Here is a 25,117-nt window from a genome sequence, read left to right as displayed (position 1 = left end):
TCACACATTTTGTTAGGAAGACAGAGGAACAGAGAGACTTGCATTTATATAGCATTTTTCATGACCACCAAACATCTCAAAGTGCTTTACAGCAATTGAACTACTTTTAAGTGTAGTCACTGTTGTAACATAGGAAATGCAGCAGCCAATTTGCACATAGCAAGCGCCCACAAAATATCCAGATAATCTGTTTTTGTGATGTTGATTGAAGGATAAATTTTGGAGTCACATTGTAGTACAGAACTTGAATATTGCTGAAAAGAGAGACATTACTTTTCCTCTTGCATTCATCGGGACAAACACAAGAATGGCAAATTTCAAACAAGCACAACACTTTAACACTTTATACTACAGAAGAAAAGGGTGCTGATTTGTTGGCAAGTTGACTCTAATTGGCCAACACATTGCCTTGGAAAAAGCAAGGGAGAACTATAGGCTCCCCAAGCTCCTGATTAATTCAAAAAAGGTGCAAGGTCTGAACATATTCCTTTTGTTTGCAGAGGACAGGTCCCTGCATTTAAATGTATGTTGCTTCTAGCAAGCTTATGAACCCTGTATTAGCTAGACTGATTACCTTAAATTAGTTGTTAGTGTAGCTATTAGCACACTCAGGATTGTTCAGCAAGTGCTTCCCAATCACAGAATCACATCTAACAGTGGATGTTTTATTTTGGATTTTGCAAGCCTGGGCTGATTGAGCACAATCTGTACTCTGTCTATTACAAACAACTGAATTAACACGCTGTTTAATTTGATCAACCAGTCACTGGGACATATGACCCTCATACCTACTGGCATTGCACCAACACTGAAATTCATTCATGACCTTGCTCAATTGTGTGATAGGGAGAATGCCTTTTTGGACTGGCAGCATCATCCTGTTGGTGGAAAATACCACTTGTGTAGGCTCTCCTTAGTAGCAGTATGAAACACTTCCTTAACTTGTTAAAATTTTTGACATTAAATTGGTTTAAGTGAATCCAAATCCCAAACTAGAGTTCCTGTCTTTCACTGGCCCGACCTTCATTTTTTATGGTAACAAAATATTGATTGCAGAACTCGCACTGAAGCTTGTACAGCCAAAAAGTGTCACCTTCTTAGCTGAACCCAAGAATAATGTAAAGTTTAGATGCGCTTCAGTAATGGAGTAGGAAAGAGAAACAGGATCAGGAGTACACCATTCAGACCCTCAAGCCCATTCCAATTTTCAGATAGTGTCATCCATGGCTCACTGGCCAGAACTTGCCCTTCTCAGCTAGAAGACTGTGTTTCACTCCAGGACTTTGAGCCTATAAGGATGACACTCCAGTGCAGTACCAAGGCATTGTTGGACTGTCATAGGTGCCATCTTTTGGATGAGCTGTTAAACCAAGAATCCATGTGCTCTCTCAGGTGGATGTGAAAGAACCCAACACACTGTTCAAAGAAGAGGAGCAAGCTCTTCCCAGTGTCCTGGGCCAATGTCTATTCCTCAGGCAACACTTAAATCAGATTATCTGCTCATTATCACATTGTTTGTATGTGGGAGCCTGCTGTGCGCAAATTGGTTGCTGTGTTTCCAACATCATAACGGTACTCTTCAGAAGTATTTCATTGGCTGTGAAACATTCTGAGGTATCCTGAGGTTGTGAAAGGCATTATTTAAATGCATAAGTTTCTTTTTGATTATGGTTGATCTATATCCTAATTCCATTTACTTTCTTGGTTCCATATCCCATAATACCCTTACCCAACAGAAACCTATATCAGCAAAATAGAAACAAAAATTGGGGGATGCACAAACAGAAGTCAATAATTAATTCTGAAACATGCTGCAAGTTTAGTGTTTGCTTATATGTGTATCCCTTTGTGAATATATAGTTATTAATGTACATGTTATTCATGCCTATGCAACATAATAATATATAAGGTCACTTCCTTCATGAGCTGAGAAATTATATCTAATTTTAGTAACTGTGCAACATAAGACCAGAATTGAGAGATCAGACTTGTTGATACAGATGCTTCCCTTTCACTTCCCCAAGCTACAATTTAATATTAAGTTGGAATGTTACAGTCACTGAGTATCTGATGACTCCAGTTCCTCAGGCTGTAGAATGTATAACAAAATGTCATTTTGCTTTTCACACAGCTACATACAAAGATTCAAGCTTAACAACTCAATTCAGCTGTTATGCAGTCCCTTTACTGAGCACCTATATTGATCTCAGTGCATACATCTCTCAAAATGCCATATAAATGAACACAAAGCCAAAAGCTTAGATTTTACGATATGGGTGTTTTCTCACTGAATGGTTAGAAATGGGTTTTGTGTTGTGCACTAAACAATGGGAGTGTGCTACTTGTTCTCAATTTTCATGGGTTAACCTGTGTGGTATTTATGCACAGCTACAGGTGTGGGTTTGGATGTGTGCAGAGAGCACATGGTGGGCGCGGAGGGGGGGCGGTGGTAATTTTGACTCTTGGACATTATACATTGCTCCCCATTTTCCTTTTCATTGGATTCAGTAAAAATAAAAACCGGGAGAGATGCAAAAAAAGGTCTTGCATCCAAGAGTCAAATGTACCTCCAAGAAAGGTGCTTTGAGTCTGACTGGAAAATGTAAACAGTTGTATGTACTTTAAGTTTTGACAAGTCATTCAAGCAAAGAACAGAAATTGCCCATATGCTTCCCCTGCATCAGACAAACTAATAAAAGCCGCTTACACATTATTCACTAGGCAGCATTATTGATTATTCCTTGCTTCTTTCCCAAGGTACGCTATGAGGTTAAAGAATTTCACTGGTTCCATGGCCACAGTAGCTGATAAGAAATTGGCTGTCTTATGGTGAGTTTTAGTGAGCCAGATGCCAGGTTATTAAACTAGTTAACTCCTTCGTAATGTTATAAGTGTATCATTACATCGTCAAGAACAATAAATTAATGAGGGAAGATTTTATCTTCTTACATTCTCAAATTAGAGATGATTCAGCTGCGCTATTTTGTGACATTTATTCATTACCTTAATTCCATACTGTGCTTAACCAGGCAAAACGTGCTGTTTTGACTTTGTCTCACATCTATCTGCACTGTGTGCCTCAAGAATCCAAAGGAGAAGCATTATTTGCATAAATTGTGTTGCTTTATTGAGTGCTTATCCTAACGCAATCTATCTCTAATTAAATCTAGTTACCGATGCCTTTCACTTCTCTATTTGCGAATGTTCAGACTTAAGAAAGACCATGCCATGAAGTACTCCCGATCCTTGATGGAATATTTTAAGGTATTTTAATGATTTTATGTGGGGTGGAGGGCGGGACGGAGTATTTCTGAAACACACTGTTCCGATGGTGGTCTTCATTCAAGTGCTTTACGCTGCGGCATCCAACTTCTCTCGCCCAATCGTTTCCCAGGACATTACTGGGATAAGGCAGTCAGATGGGCAAGTGAGAATACATTTCCTCTGATAGGGAATGCCAAGAACAAAGGGACATGATCTTATAATTAGAGCCAGACTATGTAAAGAGAGAAAATAGGAAGCAGTTCTTCACACAAAGAGTGGCAGAAACCTGGAACTGTCTCCTGTAAAAGGCGATGGATGCTGAGGAACAGCTGGAACTTCCAAAGCTGAGGTTAATAGATTTTTGTTAGATATGGGCAGCATGGGTAAATGGGATAGACGTAGACATCAGCCAAGGGCCAACGGAATGAAGTAACAAACTCAAGGGGCTGAATGGCCTCCTTTTCCTAAGCTCCTAATTCCAGGAACGAGCTCATTGATATTATTCTCCAGCTACTTACTTAAAGGAGCATCAGCATGTACTTAAGATGCTAGGACTACTTCCATGAAGCAGAGAATATTAGGAGGTGCTTTAATGCCCTTAGAGGATGAGGCTAGGGAAATAATAATGGGGAACCAGGAAATGTCAGAGGAGTTGAATAGATATTTTGCATCAGTCTTCTTGATAGACAATAATAGCAATCCAAAAATACGAAATAATCAAGGAGCAAAACAGGGGGAGGAAATAAATGCAATAACTATCACTAGGGAAAAAGTACTAGGGAAACTAATGGGGCTAAAGGCCAATAAGTCCCCTGGACCTGATGGGTTGCATCCTAGAATATTAAAGGAAGCAGCTGCAGAGATAGTGGATGCACTAATAGTAATCTTCCAAGAATCCTTAGGTTCTGGAAAAGTCCCAGAGGATTGGAAAACTGCCATTGTAACACCCTTTTTCAAATAGGGAGGGAGACAAAAAACAGGTAACTATAGGCCAGTTAGCTTAACATTCATCATTGGGAAAATGCTAAAGCCTATTATAAAGGGTGTAACAGCAGAGCATTTAGAAACGCAGAATATAATCAAGCAGACTCAGCATGGCTTCATGAAGGGGAAATCACACCTGACAAATTTATTAGAATTCTTTGAGGAGGTAACAAGCAGGATAGATAAAGGGGAACCAGTAGACGTAATATATTCAGATTTCCAAAAGGTGTTCGATAAGGTACCGCACATAAGGCTACTTAATAAGATAAGAGCCCATGGTGTTGGGGGTAGTATATTAGCATGGATGGAAGATGGGCTATAATAGAAGACAGAGGGCAGAATCTTGCCCTTGGATGGTGGGTGGGCCCCACCGGCTCGGTGGCAGGCGGGCAGTTGACCCCCGGCACTGAAACGGGACCTGCCGCCATTTTAAGTGAGCGGGCCAATTAAGGCCCGCCCAGCGGCATCCCCGACGGGAAGCGCTATGCACTTCCTGTGCGGGTGGGGGAGGGATTCCCCATCTGTCAAAGTGCGCTCTTTCACACATGCGCGCGAAAGAGCGTACTTCTCCCTGAGGCAAAGTCCTGTCTCAGAGAGATCACTGACAGTGGTAAAAACTTTAAAAATAGAAACATTAAAAAATTATTAACATGTCCCCCTCATGTGACAATGTCACATGAGATGGGACATGTTAATAAAGAACACATAAACTTTATTATTTTTGTACAAAACAGACATGAAACTTCATCCCGCCAGTGGATGAAGTTTCATGAATAATCAGAAGGCTGCTGGGGCTCCTGGCCTGCCCACCAGCCTTAAGGTTGGCCGGGCAGGTCTTTAAGTACTTTAACTAGCCTGTCAATGGCCTCAATTGGCCATTGACAGGTCGGCGGGCGGACAGCTGATTTCACTGTCCGCCCGCCTTCCTAAAAATTTAAATGGCCCGGGATGACGTCGGGGATTCCTCCCAACGTCATCCCGTGTCATTTTCCCGTCGGTGAGTGGGTCCCACCCCCAAATCGCTGAGGGGAAAACCCTGGCCAGAGAGTTGGGATAAGAGGGGCATTTTCAGGATGGCAACCTGTAACTAGTGGAGTGCCACAGGGATTAGTGCTTAGGCCACAATTATTTACAATATATATTAATGACTTGGATGAGGGAAATGAATGTACCATTGACAAGTTTGAGGATGACACAAAAATAGGTGGGAAGGCAAGTGGTGAGGATGACACAAAGAGTCTTTGGAGGGACATAGACAGGTTAAGTGAGTGGGCAAAAACTTGGCAGATGGAATATAATGTGGGAAAATGTGGGGTTATGCACTTTGGCAAGAAGAATGGAAGAGCTGAACATTATTTAAATGGAGAAAGACTGCAGAAAGCTGCAGCACAGAGGGATTTGGGGGTCTTCGTGCATGAATCCTAAAAAGCTAGCATACAAGTTCAACAGGTAATAGGGAAGGCAAATGGAACGTTGGCCTTTATTTCACAGGGAATGGAGTATAAAAATAGGGAAGTCTTGCTAAAACTATACAAGGCACTAGTTAGACCATACCTAGAATACTGTGAATGGTTTTGGTCCCCTTATCTGAGGAAAGATGTACTGGCATTGGAGGCAGTGCAGGGAAGGTTCACTAGGCTGATCCTGGGTATGGAGGGATTTTCTTATGAGGAGAGGTTGAGTAGGCTGGGCCTCTACTCACTGAAGCATAGAAGGTTGAGAGGTGACCTTATTGAAACATATAAGATTCTTAAGGGGCTTGACAGGGTAGATGCTGAGATGTTGTTTTCCCTTGTAGGAGAGTCTAGAACCAGACTCTCAGACTAAGGGGTAGCCCATTTAAGACAGAGATGAAGAGGAATTTCTTCTCTCAGAGGGTAGTGAATCTGTGGAATTCTTTACCACAGAGGGCTGTTGAGGCTGGGTTGTTAAGTATATTCAAGGCTGAGATAGAGAGATTTTTAATCAGTAAGGGAGTCAAAGGTTATGGGGAAAAGGCAGGAAAGTGGAGTTGGCTAGCGCCCCTAGCCAAGCTGTTCCAGTACAGCTACCACTCTAGCATCTAACCAGCTATGTGAAAAATTGCCCAGGTATGTCCTGTACACAAAAATCAGGACAATTCCAACCCAGCCAATTACCACCCCATCAGTCTACTCTTGATCATCAGTAAAGAAATGGAAGGGATCATCAACAGTGCTACCAAGCGGCACTTGCATAGCAATAAACTGCTTACCGATGCCCAGTTTGGGTTCCACCAGGGCCACCCAGCTCCTGACCTCATTACAGCCTTGGTTCACACATGGACAAAAGAGCTGAACTCCCGAGGTGACGTGAAAGTGACTGTCCTTGACACCAAGGCAGCATTTGACCGAGTGTGGCATCAAGAAGCCCTAGCAAAACTGGAGTAAATGGGAATAGGGAGAAACCTCTCTACTGTTGGAGTCATACCTAGCACAAAGGAAGATGGTTGTGGTTGTTGAAGGTCAATCAGCTCAGCTCCAGGACATCACTGCAGGAGTTCCTCAGGGTAGTGTCCTCAGCCCAACCATCTTCAGCTGCTTTATCAATGACCTTCCTTCCATCATAAGGTCAGAAGTGGGGATGTTCGCTGATGATTGCACAATGTTCAGCACCATTCATGACTGCACAGATACTGAAGCAGTCCATGTCCAAATGCAGCAAGACCTGGACAATATCCAGGCTTGGGCTGACAATTGGTAAGTAACATTCATGGCACATAAATGCCTGGCAATGACCATCTTCAACAAAAGAGAATCCAACCATCGCCCCTTAATGTTCAATGGCATTATCATCACTGAACCCCCCCCTTATCAACATCCTGGGGGTTACCGTTAACCAGACACTGAACTGGACTCGCCATATAAATACTGTGATTACAAGGGCAGGTCAGAGGCTAGGAATCGTGCGACGAGTAACTCACCTGCTGACTCCCCAAAGCATGTACACCATCTACAAGACACAAGTCAGGAATGTGATGAAATACTCCCCACTTGCCTGGATGAGTGCAGCTCCTCCAACACTGAAGAAGCTGGACACCATCCAGGACAAAACAGTCTACTTGTTTGGCACCCCTTCCACAAACATTCACTCCCTCCAGCACCGACGCACAGTAGCAGCAGTGTGTACCATCTACAAGATGCACTGCAGGAATTCAGCAAGGCTCCTCAGACAGCACCTTCCAAACCCATGATCACTACCACCTAGAAGGACAAGGGCAGCAGGTAGATGGGAACACCACCACCTGGAAGTTCCCCTCCAAGTCACTCACCATCCTGACTTGGAAATATATCACTGTTCTTTCACTGTCGCTGGGTCAAAATCCTGGAACTCCCATCCTAACAGCATTGTGGGTGTGCCTATACAACATGGACTGCAGTGGTTCAAGAAAGCAGCTCATCGCCATCTTCTCAAGGGCAACTAGGGATGGGCAATAAATGCTGGCCCAGCCAGTGAAGCCCACATCCCATGAATGAATAAAAAAAAGTTGAGGATTATCAGATCAGCTATGATCTGTGACGCAGAAGGGAGGGTTTCAGATTCCCTCAGGATATTGGAACAAATTCTAGGGCAGAGGAAGCTATATAGATGGGATGGGATGGTCTTTATCTGAATTCAACAAGCACCAATTCAGAGGAACACAGAGACAGAGAATAGCGAAGCAGACACGATGGGCTGAATGGCCTACTTCTCCTACATCTTATAGTCTTATTTACAGAGATGAGGAGTATTTTTTTCTCTCAGAGGGTTGTGCAACTTTGGAACTCTCTGCCTGAGAAGGCAGTGGAGGTGGGGTCATTGAGTATTTTTAAGGTGAAGGTAGATAGGTTCTTGTTAAGCAAGCGAATCAAAGATTATTCAAGACACAAACAGGTCAGCCATGATCTTAATGAATGGCGGAGCAGGCTCGAGGGGTGGAATGGCCTTCTTCTGCACCTATTTGGTGTGCTCATATGTAAAAGTAGCTAGACATTTGAAATAGAATATACAAGACAAGAAGGAGAGAGTGGAGCAGTGGCGTTGGCATTGAACTCTCCAGCAAAAAGTTGGCACAACCATAAACTTGGGCTCATTTAAAACCCTGCCCCCTGTATCTTAACTCACACCTAATTCCATTCATTCATCACCCCTGTGCTCACTAACCTACATTGGCCCCCAGTCTGGCAATGGCTCAATATTAAATTTCCATCCTTATTTTCAAACCCCTCCACAGTCTTGCCCTTCGCTAGCTCTGGAAACTCCCCAGGATATCGGCGTTTCTCTAATTCTGGTGCTTTGATTTTAATCGCTTCATCAGTGGCAGCAGTTCCTTCAACTGCCTGAGCCCTAAGCTATGAAATTCCCTCCCAAACCCTCTTAGTCTCGCCACCTCTCTCTCTGTCTCTCTCTCCTCTTTCAAGATGCTTCTTAAAAGCTACATCGTTGATCCAGTTTTTGGCCCATCAGCCCTATTATCTCCTTATGTGGTCCTGTGTCAGATTTTATCTAACAACACTGCTGTGATGCTCCTTGGGATGTCTTACTGTTAAAGGCGCTGTAGAAATACAAGTTGTTGTTACTGAATGGCTTTTCTCTGCTGTAAACTTCTGTGGGTTTGCAAAACAAAAACAGAAACAGAAATACCTGGAAAAACTCAGCAGGTCTGGCAGCATCGGCGGAGAAGAGCACAGTTGGCGTTTCGAGTCCTCATAACCCTTCAACAGAACCTGCGTGGGAGATGGGCCGGACACGGTTGAGGGCCCTGTCAACCACCGTGGGTGGAAAACCTCGGTTAAGGAAGAAGGAGGACATGTCAGAGGAACTGTTTTTGAAAGTGGCATCATCAGAACAGATGCGACGGAGGCGAAGGAACTGAGAGAATGGGATGGAGTCCTTACAGGAAGTGGGGTGTGAAGAGCTGTAGTCGAGGTAGCTGTGGGAGTCGGTAGGCTTGTAATGGATATTGGTGGACAGTCTATCACCAGAAATTGAGACAGAGAGGTCAAGGAAGGGAAGGGAAGTGTCAGAGATGGACCATGTGAAAATGATGGAGGGGTGGAAATTGGAAGCAAAATTAATACATTTTTCCAGGTCTGACGAGAGCATGAAGCAGCACCGAAGTAATCATCGATGTACCAGAGAAAGAGTGTGGGAGGGGGCCAGAGTAGGACTGGAACAAGAAATGTTCCACATACCCCATAAAGAGACAGGCATAGCTGGGGCCCATGCGGGTACCCATAGCCACACCTTTTATTTGGAGGAAGTGAGAGGAGTTAAAGGAGAAATTGTTCATTGTGAGAACAAGTTCAGCCAGACGGAGGAGAGTAGTGGTGGATGGGGATTGTTCGGGCCTCTTGTTCATGAGGACTCGAAACGTCAACTGTGCTCTTCTCCGCCGATGCTGCCAGACCTGCTGAGTTTTTCCAGGTATTGCTGTTTCTGTTTTTGTTTTGGATTTCCAGCATCCGCAGTTCTTTGCTTTTATTTCTGTGGGTTTGCTATGCTTTAGCATCTACTTGAGCCCAACAGAGACTTCCATTCTCCACTCACTCCCCTTTCAAAATGTAATGGCGAAATGGATTAAATGTCATTACCGATTTAATTTGTTAATGGTCAGTACTTTAAATTCAATCTGATACCAAGTCTTTCCAAAATCAACCACCCTTTTTCAACATTTAATCAGCTTCTGTGCATTACGTTTGAAGTGAATTGCAAAATGAATTTTGAAGTAGCCAGCGTTTACCAGTAATCTGTGCTGAACCTCTGCCTGTTTCATGCCCTGATCCAAATGGAATGTTTCCGATTGGACTCGTTCTGCACCTTTCAGAATCTTTAGCTTGCCATCTGGGTCCCCTTTAGAGAGACCATCCCTCCTTTGGTTACTTTGATGTAAATCCGAGGTAGAATTATCTGGAAAGTCTCTGTCGCAGGTTCTTCACCCTCTGCCCCAGCAGAATCACAGAATCATGCAGAACAGAAGGAGGCCATTGGGCCCATCGTGCCTATACTGGCTCTTTGGAAGAGTTACCCAATGAGTCCCACTCTCCCTGTCCTTTCCCCATACTCCTGCAATGTTTTTTTTCCTTTAACTATTAATCCAAGTCCCTTTTGTAGATGGTTACTTAATCTTCATCCACCAGCCTTTCATGCAGCGCATTTTAGATTGCAACAATTTGCTACAAACATGAGAGTTTCCTCATCCTGCCTCTGTTCTTTTGAAAATTGATTCAAAAGGTGCATTTTCACCTTAACAAGCCATGAGATCGAGTTCAGGAGCCTGGCAAGGAGCAGATCTTCCTCTTTAAAGCTTGAACATTAAGGATCGCATGGGTAGGACGCACTGAAGGAAATGGTGTGGTGAGGATCATACACCTCACAACACGGACCGACCAATTTTCCACTTAATTCTTTATATGGACAGCACCAGCCTTGCCAGGGTGCAGTGAGGGGCCCTATCCAAATTTTAGATGGAGAGGGGTCAGTTTTAGAATTTTTCTTGCCTTATGTGTTGATTGTCCTGCAAAGCATCGCCTCAATCCCCGTAATCTGGGAAAGGTACAAGGTGCTGAGAGCATGTGACACGACAGGATTGGCGATGCCCCTGTGGATTATGTTATCTCTGTAGTTGGGAAATACCGAACCTGGAAGTAAATTGTCTGAACAGGTCTCTGAAGCGACTGGAAAGCAACATGATCATTGAATCATCCGGCACAGAAGGAGACCATATTTGTTGTCCCTCCTTACTTACCTCGAGGAAGTGACAGTGGGTCTTCATCATAAATTAATTGTGTCATAAACGTGCAGCTTGCTGGGCCATGTCAAGGGCCATTAAGAGCTAACCACATAGTTCCCTTCAAGCATTAGTCAACCAGTTAGCTGTTGAGACCTAATAGGATTGTTCATTTCCTGGTACTAGCCCACAGATTTATAGTTTGCTGTGATAGGATTTGAACTCACAGCCTCTGGTTCATAGCCTGTTACCACTGTATTACCACATCCGGTATCATGTGTGTAAAGCGCCTTGGGATTATTCTCAGTTGTAAAGGTGCTGTTTAAATTAGAGTTGTGGACAAGTTGGCTGTGGTGTTACTATGGCTTCTATAGCCATAGTAACAGGAGTTGTCTCTTGCAATGTTTAGGGATTAACGCTCAATGTATCCTTATGTTGTTGCTCAGTTACTTAATTTTAACTACTCTGACAATGTAAACCTTGGCAATGTGTACACTGTGACATGACTGGCCCCTTCCCCTCTTATAAAAGAGAATTGTAAACTGGATTTATTTTACTTCTCATTGGAAAGCCAACTGGGGGTCTATTGTATTTTCATGCATGATTTTTTTGTGTTGCAGAGTTCCTCAAAAGCCTCACAAGCTCCTTCTCCTTGGGGAACGAATGGAAAGTAAGTCTCCCTTAATAATTCTTATGGACCAGATTTTGTTGGAGTGAAGCATCTGACCGTATGCCCTGTTACTTAGACCTATGTGTCAGCTGTAGCTCAGTTGGTGGTGCACTTGCCTCCCATTCTAGGGCCTGAGCGCAAAAACAAATTAATGCTGATGCTCCAGTGCAGTACTGAAGGACTGCTGCACTGTCGGAACTGCAATCTTTCAGATGAAAAGTTAAACTGAGGCCCCATCTGCATGCTTGGGTGGATGTAAGTGACCCCGTGGCACTATTCTGAAGAAGACCAGTGGAGTTACCCCCGGTGTCCTGACCAATATTTATCCCTCAATCCACGTCACAAAAAAACGGATTATCTGGTCATTATCACGCTGCTGTCTGTGGAAGTTTGCTGAGTACAAATTGGCTGCCATGTTTCCTACATTACAACAGTAACTACACTTCATGAAGTACTTCATTGGCTGTAAAGCACTTTGAGACATCTGGTGGGTGTGGAAAGTGCTGGATATAAATGCAAAGTCTTTTCTGAGCATGCACATTTAGCGATTAACGTTTTTTTTTCTCACAAACTTGCTGGAAGTGCAAGTTGATGATGGTTCAGGGAGGGGAATGGTGAACTATAGGACCAACAGTCCCTCTCCTTAACAAATAAGATTGAAATTATTGGGAAATAAGCACAGGAAGAGTGAGAATGAGAGTGGATTACAGGGAGTGAATTCAATGTCAAATCAAGTGCAAAAAGAAGAGAGGGAAAGAAAAATTGGATTCAGAAAGAAAAAGAGAGATAGAAAGGCACAGTAAAAAAATTAAACCTTCTTAAAATCTCTGAATGAAATTCACTGCCAGAAGCAACAAGACCTCACACATAAAATTGTTCACTTTCTGGGCAGGAGAGATTGATTGGTAATTATTAATAATTATCCAATTGTTAAAAAGGGATTCAAGCTTTTAATTTGAGAATTTTTATTTATTCTTTCATGGGATGTGGGTGTCACTGGCTAGGCCAGCATTTGTTGCCCATCCCTAATTGCGCTTGAGAAGGTGGTGGTGAGCTGCCTTCTTGAACCGCTGCAGTCCATGTGGTGTAGGTACACCCACAGTGAGAAGGAGTTCAGGGATTTTGACCCAGCAACAGTGAAGGAGAGGTGATATAGTTTCAAGTCAGGTTGGTGTATGGCTTAGGGAGGAACTTGCAGGTGATGGTGTTCCCAAGCACCTGATGATCTTGCCCTTCTAGATGGTAGAGCTTGCGGGTTTGGAAGGTGCTGTCAAAGGATCCTTATTGAGTTGCTGCAGTGCATCTTGTAGGTGGTACACACTGTAGCCACTGTGCATCGGTGATGGAGGGAGTGAATGTTTAAGGTGGTGAATGGGGTGCTGATCAAGTGAGCTGCTTTGTCCTGGATGGTGTTGAGCTTCTTGAGTGTTGTGGGAGCTGCACTCATCCAGGAAAGCGGAGAGTATTCCATCACACTGCTGACTTGTGCCTTGTAGAGGGCGGACAGACTTTGGGGAGTCAGGAGGTGAGTCATTCACCGCAGAATTCCCAGTTTCTGAACTGCGCCTGTAGCCACACTATTTACTTGGCTGGTCCAATTAACCTTCTGTGCTGCGTTTAGTGCACAGTGAACGTGCCAATGCAGCAACCTCATGAAACTCCTGAGGAGGTTAAGGGCGAGAGGCTGTTTTCACAAAGTTAATAGCAGAGCAGTGGAAGATGTCCAGCAACTTGTGGTGATTTGCAATTCGTGGTGTACCTCTTCCTCGTCACAAGTTGCTGGGCGATTTGCATATTATTAAAGGTGTGCATTGTTAATTTGCCGTTATTACAGGAAATTCTGGTCCTATGAGGGGAACAGCCTTTCTCAGCTGCCTTTGGGCTTGAGTTCAATGGGAGCTCAGGTCTTTGTTACAAGAGTGATCAGGGTAAAACCCGGGCAGCATTCTTGTGTCCCCCTCCACTTTCAGTCACAATTGTTTTTTTTATATATTTAACATCCAACCCTTTCATTTTTCCCTCCTGTCCAGGGAATTTGTATAACCTTGCGGTAAACAGGCTGCCTCCGATAAAGGAGAATTGTCAACAGTTAATGTGATTTACTCACCTCCTGAGTTGCCATCTTTCAATTTAATATCGACCTTTAGACTCAGAGTCACAATGTTTACATTTGCTGAAGGACTGGTGCATACTACATTGATAGATGTTAAGATCTAGTTTAAAAGCAATCCAAGTCACGGTTGATCGGCAAATCGCCGCCACTTTTACGATGCTTGGTGATTGCGATTATGACTGAAAATTTAGCTGGGTTTAATCTGGTCTAAATGTTTTTCAATACAACATTTATCCTGGGCTCCTGTCAGAACAAATAAGAAAGGATTGAGTGTAATTGTTATGAATAAAAATAACAGAACTCTGATTGATTCATAAAATAAAATCATACATCACAGTGTTAATCAAGCTCCACTGAGTGCTCCCAAGCTGTTTAATGTATTGATCATGAAAGCAACCCACTGACATAGTGAACAAAGGGACTGCCTACAGGTTCAGCAGCATCTGCTTCCTTCTATATGGCTGTTTGTTTCCTAATTATATTAAGATTTCAGGGAGATAAACAAGCTAGATTTGAGTCAGTCAATAGGCTTTTCCTCCATGGATTACCTCTCTATTTGTCTGTCATATCCCAGTTTTGACCCTGTGGCTTACAAGAGCCAGGTCAGTTCATCAATACCTCCTACCATGTGACATCACTACAGCAGCTGATGCTGAAAAATGCTTGACCAAGCCAATTTTTCATCAAATGATTCATTTTGCCTGAGTTATTAGCCAGATTCACTCTTTTGTATTTTCAAAGCCAGATAAAGAACAAAAGACTTGCATTTATATAGCGACTTTCACAACCACAGGATGTCCCAAAGCACTTTGCAACTGTTACGACCACAGCCAATGATATTCATGAGCAAGCCAAGCCCCAGAGGGAAACTTGTCTTACTGATCATAACTTTTTTTTGTATTTTGAAAATGAGGGGAAAACTACTGGTCCCAGAAGCATAGAATCCCAGATTTTAAAATTAAAAGATTTATTAACAAGAAAAAACTTAAACACACAAGAGTAAATTTGCACAATTGAAACAGTCTTATAAAACATTCCTCAAAAAACCCACTTGGTCAGAACACACAAGTACTTAGCAACAACTCCCTTATAGATTTTTAACCATAAAAATCCAGTAATATTACCCAAGGCAAAAACTGTTGCTACTTTAACAAAGTATACCAGACGACTTCTCACCCTCTTCCACTCTGCTGTGGAAATATGAAGGAAGCCAGAAACAGATTGCTTTCTGAAAACAAAGACTTCTCTGACTTGAAACTGGGTGGCTGCTTCAATTCCACAATTTTTGCCAGCAAAGAGCTGGTCTCAGGACACGTCCCCCACACAGCCACCACAACTCAGCTAAATATCTCCCATAAATGTCTTTTTTCCCCTTTCATCCATTGTTCTAAGCATCTCTCTGAAATCGACTTTTCCAAAATAAAAATCTTTCTGGTCAAATAAAATTTAATAACCTTTCCTTGTCTATTTATGAAGCCTTCGTAAGTTGTATATGTCCCTTAAACTCCCTTTGAAATTTAACAGCTGAAAAGTCAAGCCCTTACCTATTGCCGAATGCAAATTTTAAAACCCAACTTATTTACTTGTAATTCCAACTTCATCGTAGCCTGTCATTAAAAACGCATGCACCTAGCACCTCTACCTTTCATCTCTCAGTTCCCACCGACAAGCTGTCTTTGCTAACCTTCCCCAGTTTAATTATCCATGGATGGACACACACACATACAGACCCACACACACACACAGCCTTCTTCACAGAACACCACCATAATCCCAAAAATATTAAAAAAGATAACATCCATCTTCACACAACAAATGAGTACTTATTGAAGTGTAGTCACTGTTGTAATGTAGGAAACATGGCAGCCTATTTGCACACAGCAAAAACCCATAGCGTTAATGGTCAGATGATCTGCTTTGGTGATGTTGATTAAGGAATAAATATTGGCCTGGACACCGGAGATAATTCCTGTGCTCTTCTTCAAAATAGTGCCAAGGGATCTCTCACGTCGACCAAGGTCAAATCAAACCCTGTCACTCACAACAACCCCTTCCAAACCCGCAAACTCTAACACTTTGAAGGATAAGGGCAACAGGCGCATGGATACACCACCAACAAAACCAAATTTCTCTCCAAGACACACACCATCCTGACTTGCAATTAGGTTTACTGTCACTGGGTCAAAATCTTGGAACTCCTTTCCTAACAGCACTGTGGGTGTACCTGCACCACATGGACTGCAGCAGTTCAAGGAGGTGGCTTCCCACCACCTTTTGAAGGCCAAATACGGGTGTGCAGCAAACGCTGACCTTGCCAGCGACTCCCACTTCCCAAGAAAAGAAAGATTTGCTTGGCAAACTCAGATTGTGATGTATTTTCTATCTCCCTTTGTGCAGAACCACAGGAACAGCCTCCCCTCTATCTCCCAGCCCATCTCCAGTCAGCTCAGTTGGGTCCCACGGGAGCTACACAAGCACGACAGGCTCCTCACCCTCAGCCACCATCAGCATTCCGCAACGGATTCACCACATGGCTGCCAGTCACGTGAACATCACCAACAACATCCTCAGGAGTTACGAGCACTGGGACACAGCTGACAAGCTGGCCAGAGAGAATAAAGGTAAGAGCCATTCATGAGTCTGTTGTTGCAGAAGCGATGTATATGTTTCCAACTAATGTGTCCTGCAGTCAGTTCCACACGTGCACCTCAGCAAGCAGTTTCATCAGAATGATAAAGGGGATAAAAGGGTTAAATTATGAAGGTTAGTTGCATAAAGCTATGGTTTTGTGGCACAGTGGGTAGCATCCCTGCCTCTGAGTCAAAAGCTCTGGGTCTGTGTCCCATTCCAGGACTTGATGACCAAGAAAGGGTGCATTCATAACGTGGCTAAATAGGTTGAGTCCCAACCTGCAAATGCTTCCTACACAGACAAATGGCAGGTGGTTAGAGCAGGAGAGATCCCTGGTCAACTGTGTGATGGAAAGAAATTGGAGTCTCGACCATCACTATCCATAGCTTCAGGCTACAGCATGCATGTAAAAAATGTAAGTTGCCACAGCAACTTGAGGTGCTCGGGAGGCCGGTTGGCTGGATGGCCAGTGTGGTTCAGATTGGTGCCAACAGCATAGGGTTCAATCCCTATTCCGGCAGGGGTGGATTCGGGACCTGCCTCTTTGTCCTACCCATGGTGGAGGCCACGGTGCCCTGGGTCGGACCTGCCTTTGTTCAGAGAACTGAAGAAGAAGATGCATAAACTTGTATTCCATTGAGTAAAGAAGATTGAGGGGTGATCAGATCGAGGTATTTACAATGTTAAGTGGATTTGAGAGGGGAGGTTCAGAGGAAGTACTTCCTCTGGTGGGAGAATCGAGAACAAGGAGACATTGAGGAGCAAAAGACTTGGTGCGAGTAGGACACATGAAGCAGAGCTTTGGATGATGTCAAGCTTACAGAGGGCAGAATGTGGAAGGACAGCCAGGATTGTATTGGAGTAGTCAAATCTAGAGGTAACAAAGGCATGAGTGAAGGTTTCAGTGGCGGATGAGCTGAGACAGAGACGGAATTGGGAGATGTTATGGAGGTGGAAGTAGGCAGCCTTAGTGATGGTATGAGTATATGGTCAGAAGCTCATCTTGGGATCAAATATAGCACTAATATAACAGCCTAGTTCAACCCCTTGATTTAAAGATTGTTCTTGCATTCGGATTTTAAATAAAAAAGATTTTTTTTAAAAACTAGAGCATCTAATTCTTATTTTCTAAACAGAAAACATTTTTGCTTTAAAATATATTACTTGGAATATTATACTTGTACACGGATGTAACCCTCTCACTATTTCTTCTGAACTGATTGGATGTCGGAGGTATAATCTCCCTTTTCAGTTCTGTTTCCAACAGGTCAAATAAATTCTGCTTCTGTGAATCACTGCAGTCCCAGCCCAGCAAGTGAAATGGGATATAAATCTCATTAAAAAAAAATGAATTCCAACCAAATTATGCTTGAACATGTAAAGCACTTGAATGGTTGTTTGTGATATTTAATTAAAAGTTTAAAGTTAAGAGGTTTTCTATCAAGGCATATCATAGATGAGTAATGTTGTTTGCACAGTAGTTAAGGCTGAACGATATCTACTTCTGCTCTGAAAATTAACCAGGGATAATATCGATTGAATGTATTTCATTAGAATGCAGATAATTGCAAATTAGCTGTAAAGTGCAACATCGCAGATAATCACAAGGTGTAAACATGGTCTGTCTTAGAGAGGGATTTTAAAATGAAGCAGCTTACCAGGTAATGAAGGTAAATGTAACAATATTACAATAATGGCGTTTAAGAGCATCACATACGAGATTTCAGGGCATTTTAGATTGCAATTTGCTCTAGATGTGTGTTAGAGTGACGATCCATTTTTCACGTTTTCCTTCACTGTAGATTTTTTTCATGAGCTGGACACGCTGATGGGACCATTAACGCAGCACAGCAACATGACTACCTTGGTTCGGTACACTCGGCAGGGACTGCATTGGCTGAGGGTAGAGGCTCATTTATTATAGTGACTGTGCTGCACGCTCCTTTTTTTTGCATTTCCAGCTCTACCTCTGCCAGGACCACGACTGGTGGAATCCCTGCTAACTCCAAGGCTGCAAACTGAGTCACCGATGACACGTCTCCTCTAGCCGTACTTCAGACTCCTGGTGATGTTACGGAGCTGGTTGACGCTCTTCCCATCAGAGGAGCTGTACCCCAGTACTTCAAAGGAAAAAAGCGCCAACATCACACGTTTTGTGCTTGTCTGTTTCCGTGGTACTTCATTGACTTCTCCGGTCTTTGGAACGACAGAGTCCTGAGGCATTTTGCCACGTCCTACACTGCCTAGAGGCTGAGACAAACTAGGACCATGTTTGAGATGGAAACAAAGAGTGCCTGAGAGAAAAATGCAATGCCTCACAAGAAAGCGAGTATGTTGAGTTACTGCTGGAGAACCCCAAAAAAGAAATTGCTCTCGAAGAATCAATCCTTGAGCTTTCTCAAACTTTGGGTAACCCAGAATGTGTGGAGAACATGCTACTTTGTGACAGAGTGCTGAAGGGGTCAGCTTGCGGCATAAGGTCAAAACTGAGAGTCTAACGCGTAAACGGTGGAGTCATTTGACTCTGTATTTTATACCTTCTTTTTGAAGCTTAAAGAAACCGTACACAGGTAGAAATGGAAAATTGTGCATTAAATTGAAGTGCTCTGTCTGTGTTTTCCGTGGAGTGAAAACTCATCATCTTACATGTTGTATGGTATGCCTTAGAGATTTGTGATCACAAGCACTTTTTTTTGAGAATATTTATTAGGATTTAAGTCCTAACACCTAGTTGGTGCGTGAAGAAAGAATTCCATGGTCAGAGCCTCAGCATTTATTAGGACGACTCCAAAGCTGAGGCCATTTTATCCTCGAAGGTGCATTCAACCTTTCAGATTTACATGGCAAAATCATCAGAAGCATCCATCTATCTTTTTTCTTCCATTCCAGGAGATCATTTCCTTTCATAGTCTCGCAACCCTTTTTTTTTTGAGTTATCGCATGCAACATGTCAACCCACAACCAATTTTGGAAAAAGAAAACTGCCTGCATATAAAAGTGATGGTAATAATTTGCGAATTGAAAATTTGAGGAGAACAGAAGGAAGGGAGGACATTCAAAGACCTAAGGTTTTGCCCAAGATGGACAAAAGGGTTAAAAGAAAAGGGCTTGGAATTGCATTATGGAAAGTAACTGGTAAGCACTTTTAACACGCTCATCTGAAGTTCCTCAGTGCTTTTTAGCGGGCGAGAGGAGTTAACCTGTTTCAACTACGTGAGTTGGTCTTGATAATGGAAGAGAAAGTTCAGGAAGAGGCATCAAGTGCTTGTACCTCATGGTGTGAGTTCAGGATCAAGGCTTCCTCCCCGAATGCTAGCTGACCGCTCAAACCTGACAAGGAGCCGTGATGCCAGGTTACATCAAAATGAATCCTGGCTTAAGACGACCAAAATAACTGGCACAAGGAATCCTCTTCACTTAGCGAGAATCTCATCTGAGGCTTTTATGTAGCCAGCTGGAGGCGATTATTGCTGGAAACATAACATGCGATATCAGTTCTTATGAATTAAGTGTCGTTTAGTTGTCCTTAAAGCATTCCTTAGCCTGTATCTGGTAAAAGGTGCAATTATCATTAATGTAATGTCCATCACATGTCAATATTGGTTGAGCTTCAAAAGAAAAGTGCAATGCAGCAAAATCTTAAAGGAAAACTCAAGCTAAATGCTTTAATAATACACATATCTTACAAATGAAGGCATCAAAAAGATTCGGTTACACAAAGCTGTCTGTGCCTTATTACCTTTTGAAAGCACAGCCGAGTTTAGTAGGAGATAGCTAGTTTATGGGGACAAACAACAGAACCTGCAGCCGCACTCACCGGCAAGTCTCAAAATATTAGTATTTTTCATTTCCCATACATGATTGCTATTTTAAAAAAGACACAGTTGAACCTGCAAAGCTCCTCACCAGTTCCACTCATTGCACAATCATATACTTCCAAATTGTGGGCCTTTTTGACATGAGAAAGGCAGATCTAATTTATTTTTATGTACGTGAATATATTGGAAGGAAACAAAACAATGTACCAAATGACTTATGTGAAATGATCCCAGTATGGGTCAGCTGCCTGTCTGTGGTAAGGCGTACAGTGGCTTGGCTCTTTCCTTCTGATGCTGAGATAGTGCAACTGTAGAAGCTGTGTTAACCTTTAAGGCAGGGATTTAAAGATCCAGTTCAGTGAAATAGATACATGCTTAAAAGGGAAATATTTGCAGGGCTTTGGGGAAAGAACAGGGGAGTGGGACTAATGGATAGCTCCTTCAAAGAGCCAGCATAGGTATGATGGACCGAAGAGCATCCTTTGTGCTCTGTCATTCTTTAAAATAAATTGTTCAACGGGCCGTCTCAGAACTGTCTCAACTGGCATATAATTGAACTGACTTCAGATTTATGCCCTACTTTATCTTCATAGGGCACAGTTAGATAGGTTTGGACAGGGGAAGAGAAACTGAGGGCTTGAGTTGCTTAATCATGTTAAGTAGGGGACTAATAATAGCTCTGGTTGCTCTGTTAATATTACCAACACATAAAAAGAAGGGTGGGAGCAGACCATCGGGTCCACCGGCCTACCTGTTAGTCAGTGCACCCTCATGCTACGCCCTCCCCAACTACTAAGTAACGCTATCTACCATAACTAGTTTCAGGGAAAACTCTTGGGAATTCCTGCTGATTCCCAAAGGCAGTCAAGCAAGCTTTGTAGAAACGGCGGTTACCCCATAACTTATCACTATGCTCAACTGAACCCCCATGCTCTGCCTGTGCTCCATCCATTAACTAACAAACAGGAAGACTTTGCCTTAAATTCTGCCCAGGCTCTGATGGAGAGCTCTCCGGAGGACATTTTAATTACAGGGCATATGGGTCTGGTCATTGCAAAGGGGCATCACTATTTTCTAAGTCCAGTTGTAAGGGGTGAACAGTTATTAGCTTTGGAAACAACGTTTTATTTGCGCTACAACGTACATGAGTTTGACCCATTGGGCAGGACACAATGTATTAACTGGGAGAGACGCAATGCAGGAGAAGTAGAACATTTCATTGAGGAAGGTCCTATTCACAAGTGGCATAGACTCAAGATAAAGGCAAAATACTGCGGATGCTGGAAATCTGAAACAAAAACAAAAAATGCTGGAAAAACTCAGCAGGCCTGACGGCATCTGTGGAGAGAAAGACAGAGTTAACGTTTCGAGTCTGTATGACTCGTCTTCAAAGTTCTGAGGAAGAGTCATAAGGACTTGAAATGTTGAATCTGTCTTTCTCTCCACAGATGCTGTCAGGCCTGCTGAGTTTTTCCAGCATTTTTTGGTTTTGTTGTGGCATAGACTCAATATCCCTTTGCTTCCCTCTTGAGTATTTTTTTCAAAGGTCATTACAAAAACTAATTTTAAAGTATTTAAAAGTTACTTTTAAGTCTAATGAAGCAAAAACAATTAAACAGCTTTATTATGGAATGAAGGCAACATTGGAATATCATGAGGGAGTTATTTGAACCCTCCAAACTGATATTATGGTGCTCTGAAATGATTCACATATGCCATTGACTGATTATGTGTTAACAAAGGGAATAATAAGTGAATTAGAATGTTCAAAAGTAAATGACTTCATTGGCTGTCTTGGAATCTAAGAGAGTGAAATTCCAATGCTTTCTCAATGTCACTCACCCAAACTCTCCCTAGCCTCTCCCCTGACTCATTGCCACTGATAGGCGTACTTATCACCAACACTGTCATCTGCTGCTTTGTTATGGGTATTCCATTCCATCTATCCCTTTAGCCGCTTCCTATTTCTTATTTTGAAGCCACTTCTCAGCAACATTATGTGGAATTTGCAGTCCATTTGGCCTAACTACTCCATGCCAGTGTTAACAATCCACACCCCTCTTCATCTTACCCTATCAGCATTTTCTTCTGCTCATTTCTCCCTTACATGTTTATCTGTCTTCCCCTTAAATGCATCAATACTATTTATCTCAACCACTTGCGAGTCCCACATTCCCACCACATTCTCTACAAGTAAAGACGTTTCATGAATATTATCTATCAACATGGGTCAGCCTCCATACATATTCTGATCACACTTGCTTTACTCACTCCATCACCACCCTTGGCTTCACGACCTGTGCTATGCGGCTTGGCAGCCTGTCTGACATCAAGGTGGATATGAACCAGGACCACCTGAGGCTCAACATTGATGAGCCAAAGTCACCTTGTTCAGTTTCCTCCAGAAATGCTGCACCCTGGCTCTCAATTCCACACCCTCTTGCCTTGCACGGTGAACCTCAAGAGAAAATGCATAAACTCGATGGCCTGTCAGAGCCTAGTCCCACACCACAAAAGTGTCACCTTTCATTTTTTTAAATTCATTTTTGGGATGTGGGCATCATTGGCTAGGCCATCATTTATTGCTCATCCATAATTGCCCTTGAGAAGGTGGTGGTGAGCTGCCTTCTTGAACTGCTGCAATCCAAGTGGTGTAGGTACATCTGCAGTTCTGTTAGGGAGGGAGTTTCAGGATTTTGACCCAGCGACAGTGAAGGAATGGTGATATATTTCCAAGTCAGGATGGTGAGTGACTTGGAGAGAAACTTCCAGGTGGTGGAGTTCCCATGTATCTGCTCCCCTTGTCCTTCTAGATGGTGGTGGTCGTTGTTTGGAAGGTGATTCCCTAGGAGCCTTGGTGAGTTTCTGCAATGCATCTTGTAGATGGTACACGCTGCTGCTACTGTTCATTGGTGGCAGTTAAAGAAGGCAGCTCGCCACCACCTTCTCAAGGGCAGTTGGTGGTGGAGTGAATGTTTGAGGATGGGGTGCCAATCAAGCAGGCTGCTTTGACACCTGGATGGTGTTAAGCTTCTTGAGTGCTGTGGGAGCTGCACTCATCCAGGCAACTGGACAGTATTTCATCATTCTCCTGACTTGTACGTTGGATATCCGAAATATTGCTCCCCTGCATCTTCACCTCACTTCCACAGCTACTGAAGCTCTCATTTGTGGTCTTTATCACCTTCAGACTAGACTTGTCCAATGTTCTGCTCAGTCAGCTCCTGGTCTCCACCCAACATAAACTCCATCTCATACAGAGCTACATTGTCCATATCCTATCCCACCCGTTTCCAAATATTTTAAACAGTTGTTTGGTAGTACATAACTTGAGTATTGCTGAAAAAAGAGACATGTCTAAGCTTTTCCTTTTGCACTCATCAAGACACTCGCAAGAATACCAATACAAGGGAGAAAACAACAATTTATACTGTATGTGAAAAGAGTGCTGATTGGCTGGCAAGTGGCATTGCCATGGAGAATACACCACTGATGTTGACTGACAGTTAACTGCTAAGTATTGTTTGTATTTAAACCAGTCAGCTTGACTCTGACTAGTCAAGGCATTACCCTCAGGAATGAGTCAGAGAATGGTTGTCACTTATTTTGTTTAGCTGAAACAGAAGCAATGTATGTACATGTTCTTTCTGTCTGCAAAGAACAGGGCCCTGTGTATAACAATGCTTGGCAGTTAATTGTCAGTGGTGCATTCTCCATGGCAATGCCAGTTGCCAACCAATCAGCACTCTCTTCACATACAGTATAAATTCTTGTTGTTTTCTGCCTTATATTGATATTCATGCGCGTGTCCTGATGAGTGCAAGACAAAAAGCTTAGACATATCTCTTTTTTGGCAATATTTCAAACATTCATCCCTTATCCACAACCCCCCCCCCCCCCCCCCCCCCCCCACTTTTTTGGGTTACCATTTTCACATGCCCTCATGCACATCCATCACCCCCTAGCCCCTAGTCACACTGAATGTCGTTGGCTCCTCCTCCTTCAAAGTCCTCGAACACAGATCCTTCATTGCATACCTATTTCTTCCTGTGTTGTTTCAACACTAATCAACAGTGCGTTTCCCCCTTCCTACATTCTACAACTGGCGGAAAAGCGATTACCTTGCCCTTACACTTAACCCTTAAATGTTTTTTCATCCCTCTCTACTTTCAAATGTCTCCTTAAAACTTTAGGCCTTGATAAAATTTTCATAATTCCCCTGTAATATCCCACCAAATTCTGTTTGAATCTGGTCCAAAATGCTGATGACTCCAGGGATGTTTTACCATATTCATGTATATAAATGCAAGTCGTTTTACCTCATTAAAGCTCAACACTAAACCGCTTTTGCTGTAATCACTCCTACAAAACATACATGCCAAAAAAGTGCAGATTTTAATTACACATGTACCATGCACATAGGTTTAAAAATGGATAAGAATTTCTACGCCCATTATTGCAAAGCAGAGTAAACTCCATCTTCAAAATCTGTGTATATCAAAGCACCCAGAGAACTAATTGTATCTGTTCATCACCAAAGATTGCACTTAAAGAGTTCTTCATGCCCGAAGCATCGGATTAAAACAACTTGCATTTATATATCACCTTAATATATCATCTCAAGACACTTCATAGGAATGAATCAAAAGAAAAATTGGTACTGAGTCAAAGGGGCAGATGTAGGACAGGTGAACACGAGTTTGTTGAAGGTTTTAAGGAGTGTCTTAAAGGAGAGAGGTGGTGGTGCATAGAAGTTCATGGAGGAAATTCAAGAGTTTGGGATCTGGCCTGCTGAAAGCTTGGTCACCAGTGGTGGAGTGATTAAAATTGGGGACGTGCAAGAGACCAGAATTGGAGGAGCACTTGGAGGGTTGTAGGACTAGAAAAAGTTAAAGAGAGGTAAGGGGCGA

At 42.9% G+C, this 25,117-nt stretch overlaps 1 protein-coding gene across 4 annotated transcripts in view; it reads left to right on the top strand.

Moving 5' to 3' along the window:
• The window catches only part of aff2 (AF4/FMR2 family, member 2), a 453,090-nt gene extending 429,961 nt beyond the window's left edge, over positions 1-23,129 (top strand). For all 4 annotated transcript variants that reach the window (XM_078547681.1, XM_078547680.1, XM_078547683.1 and 1 more), the window contains 5 exons: positions 2,758-2,829; positions 3,171-3,264; positions 11,596-11,645; positions 16,156-16,379; positions 18,192-23,129. In XM_078547681.1, the coding sequence (XP_078403807.1) occupies positions 2,758-2,829; positions 3,171-3,264; positions 11,596-11,645; positions 16,156-16,379; positions 18,192-18,313 (562 nt within the window). In that variant the 3' untranslated portion in view covers positions 18,314-23,129. The remainder of the gene's footprint in view (positions 1-2,757; positions 2,830-3,170; positions 3,265-11,595; positions 11,646-16,155; positions 16,380-18,191) is intronic.
• The last annotated feature ends 1,988 nt before the right edge of the window (positions 23,130-25,117 follow it).

Source organism: Cetorhinus maximus, chromosome 8, assembly GCF_964194155.1.
Source record: "Cetorhinus maximus chromosome 8, sCetMax3.hap1.1, whole genome shotgun sequence".
In the NCBI taxonomy this organism is placed as follows: domain Eukaryota; kingdom Metazoa; phylum Chordata; class Chondrichthyes; order Lamniformes; family Cetorhinidae; genus Cetorhinus; species Cetorhinus maximus.
The sequence above is the reverse complement of the archived record's forward strand: the minus strand, read 5'-3'. Positions and strand labels throughout refer to the sequence as shown.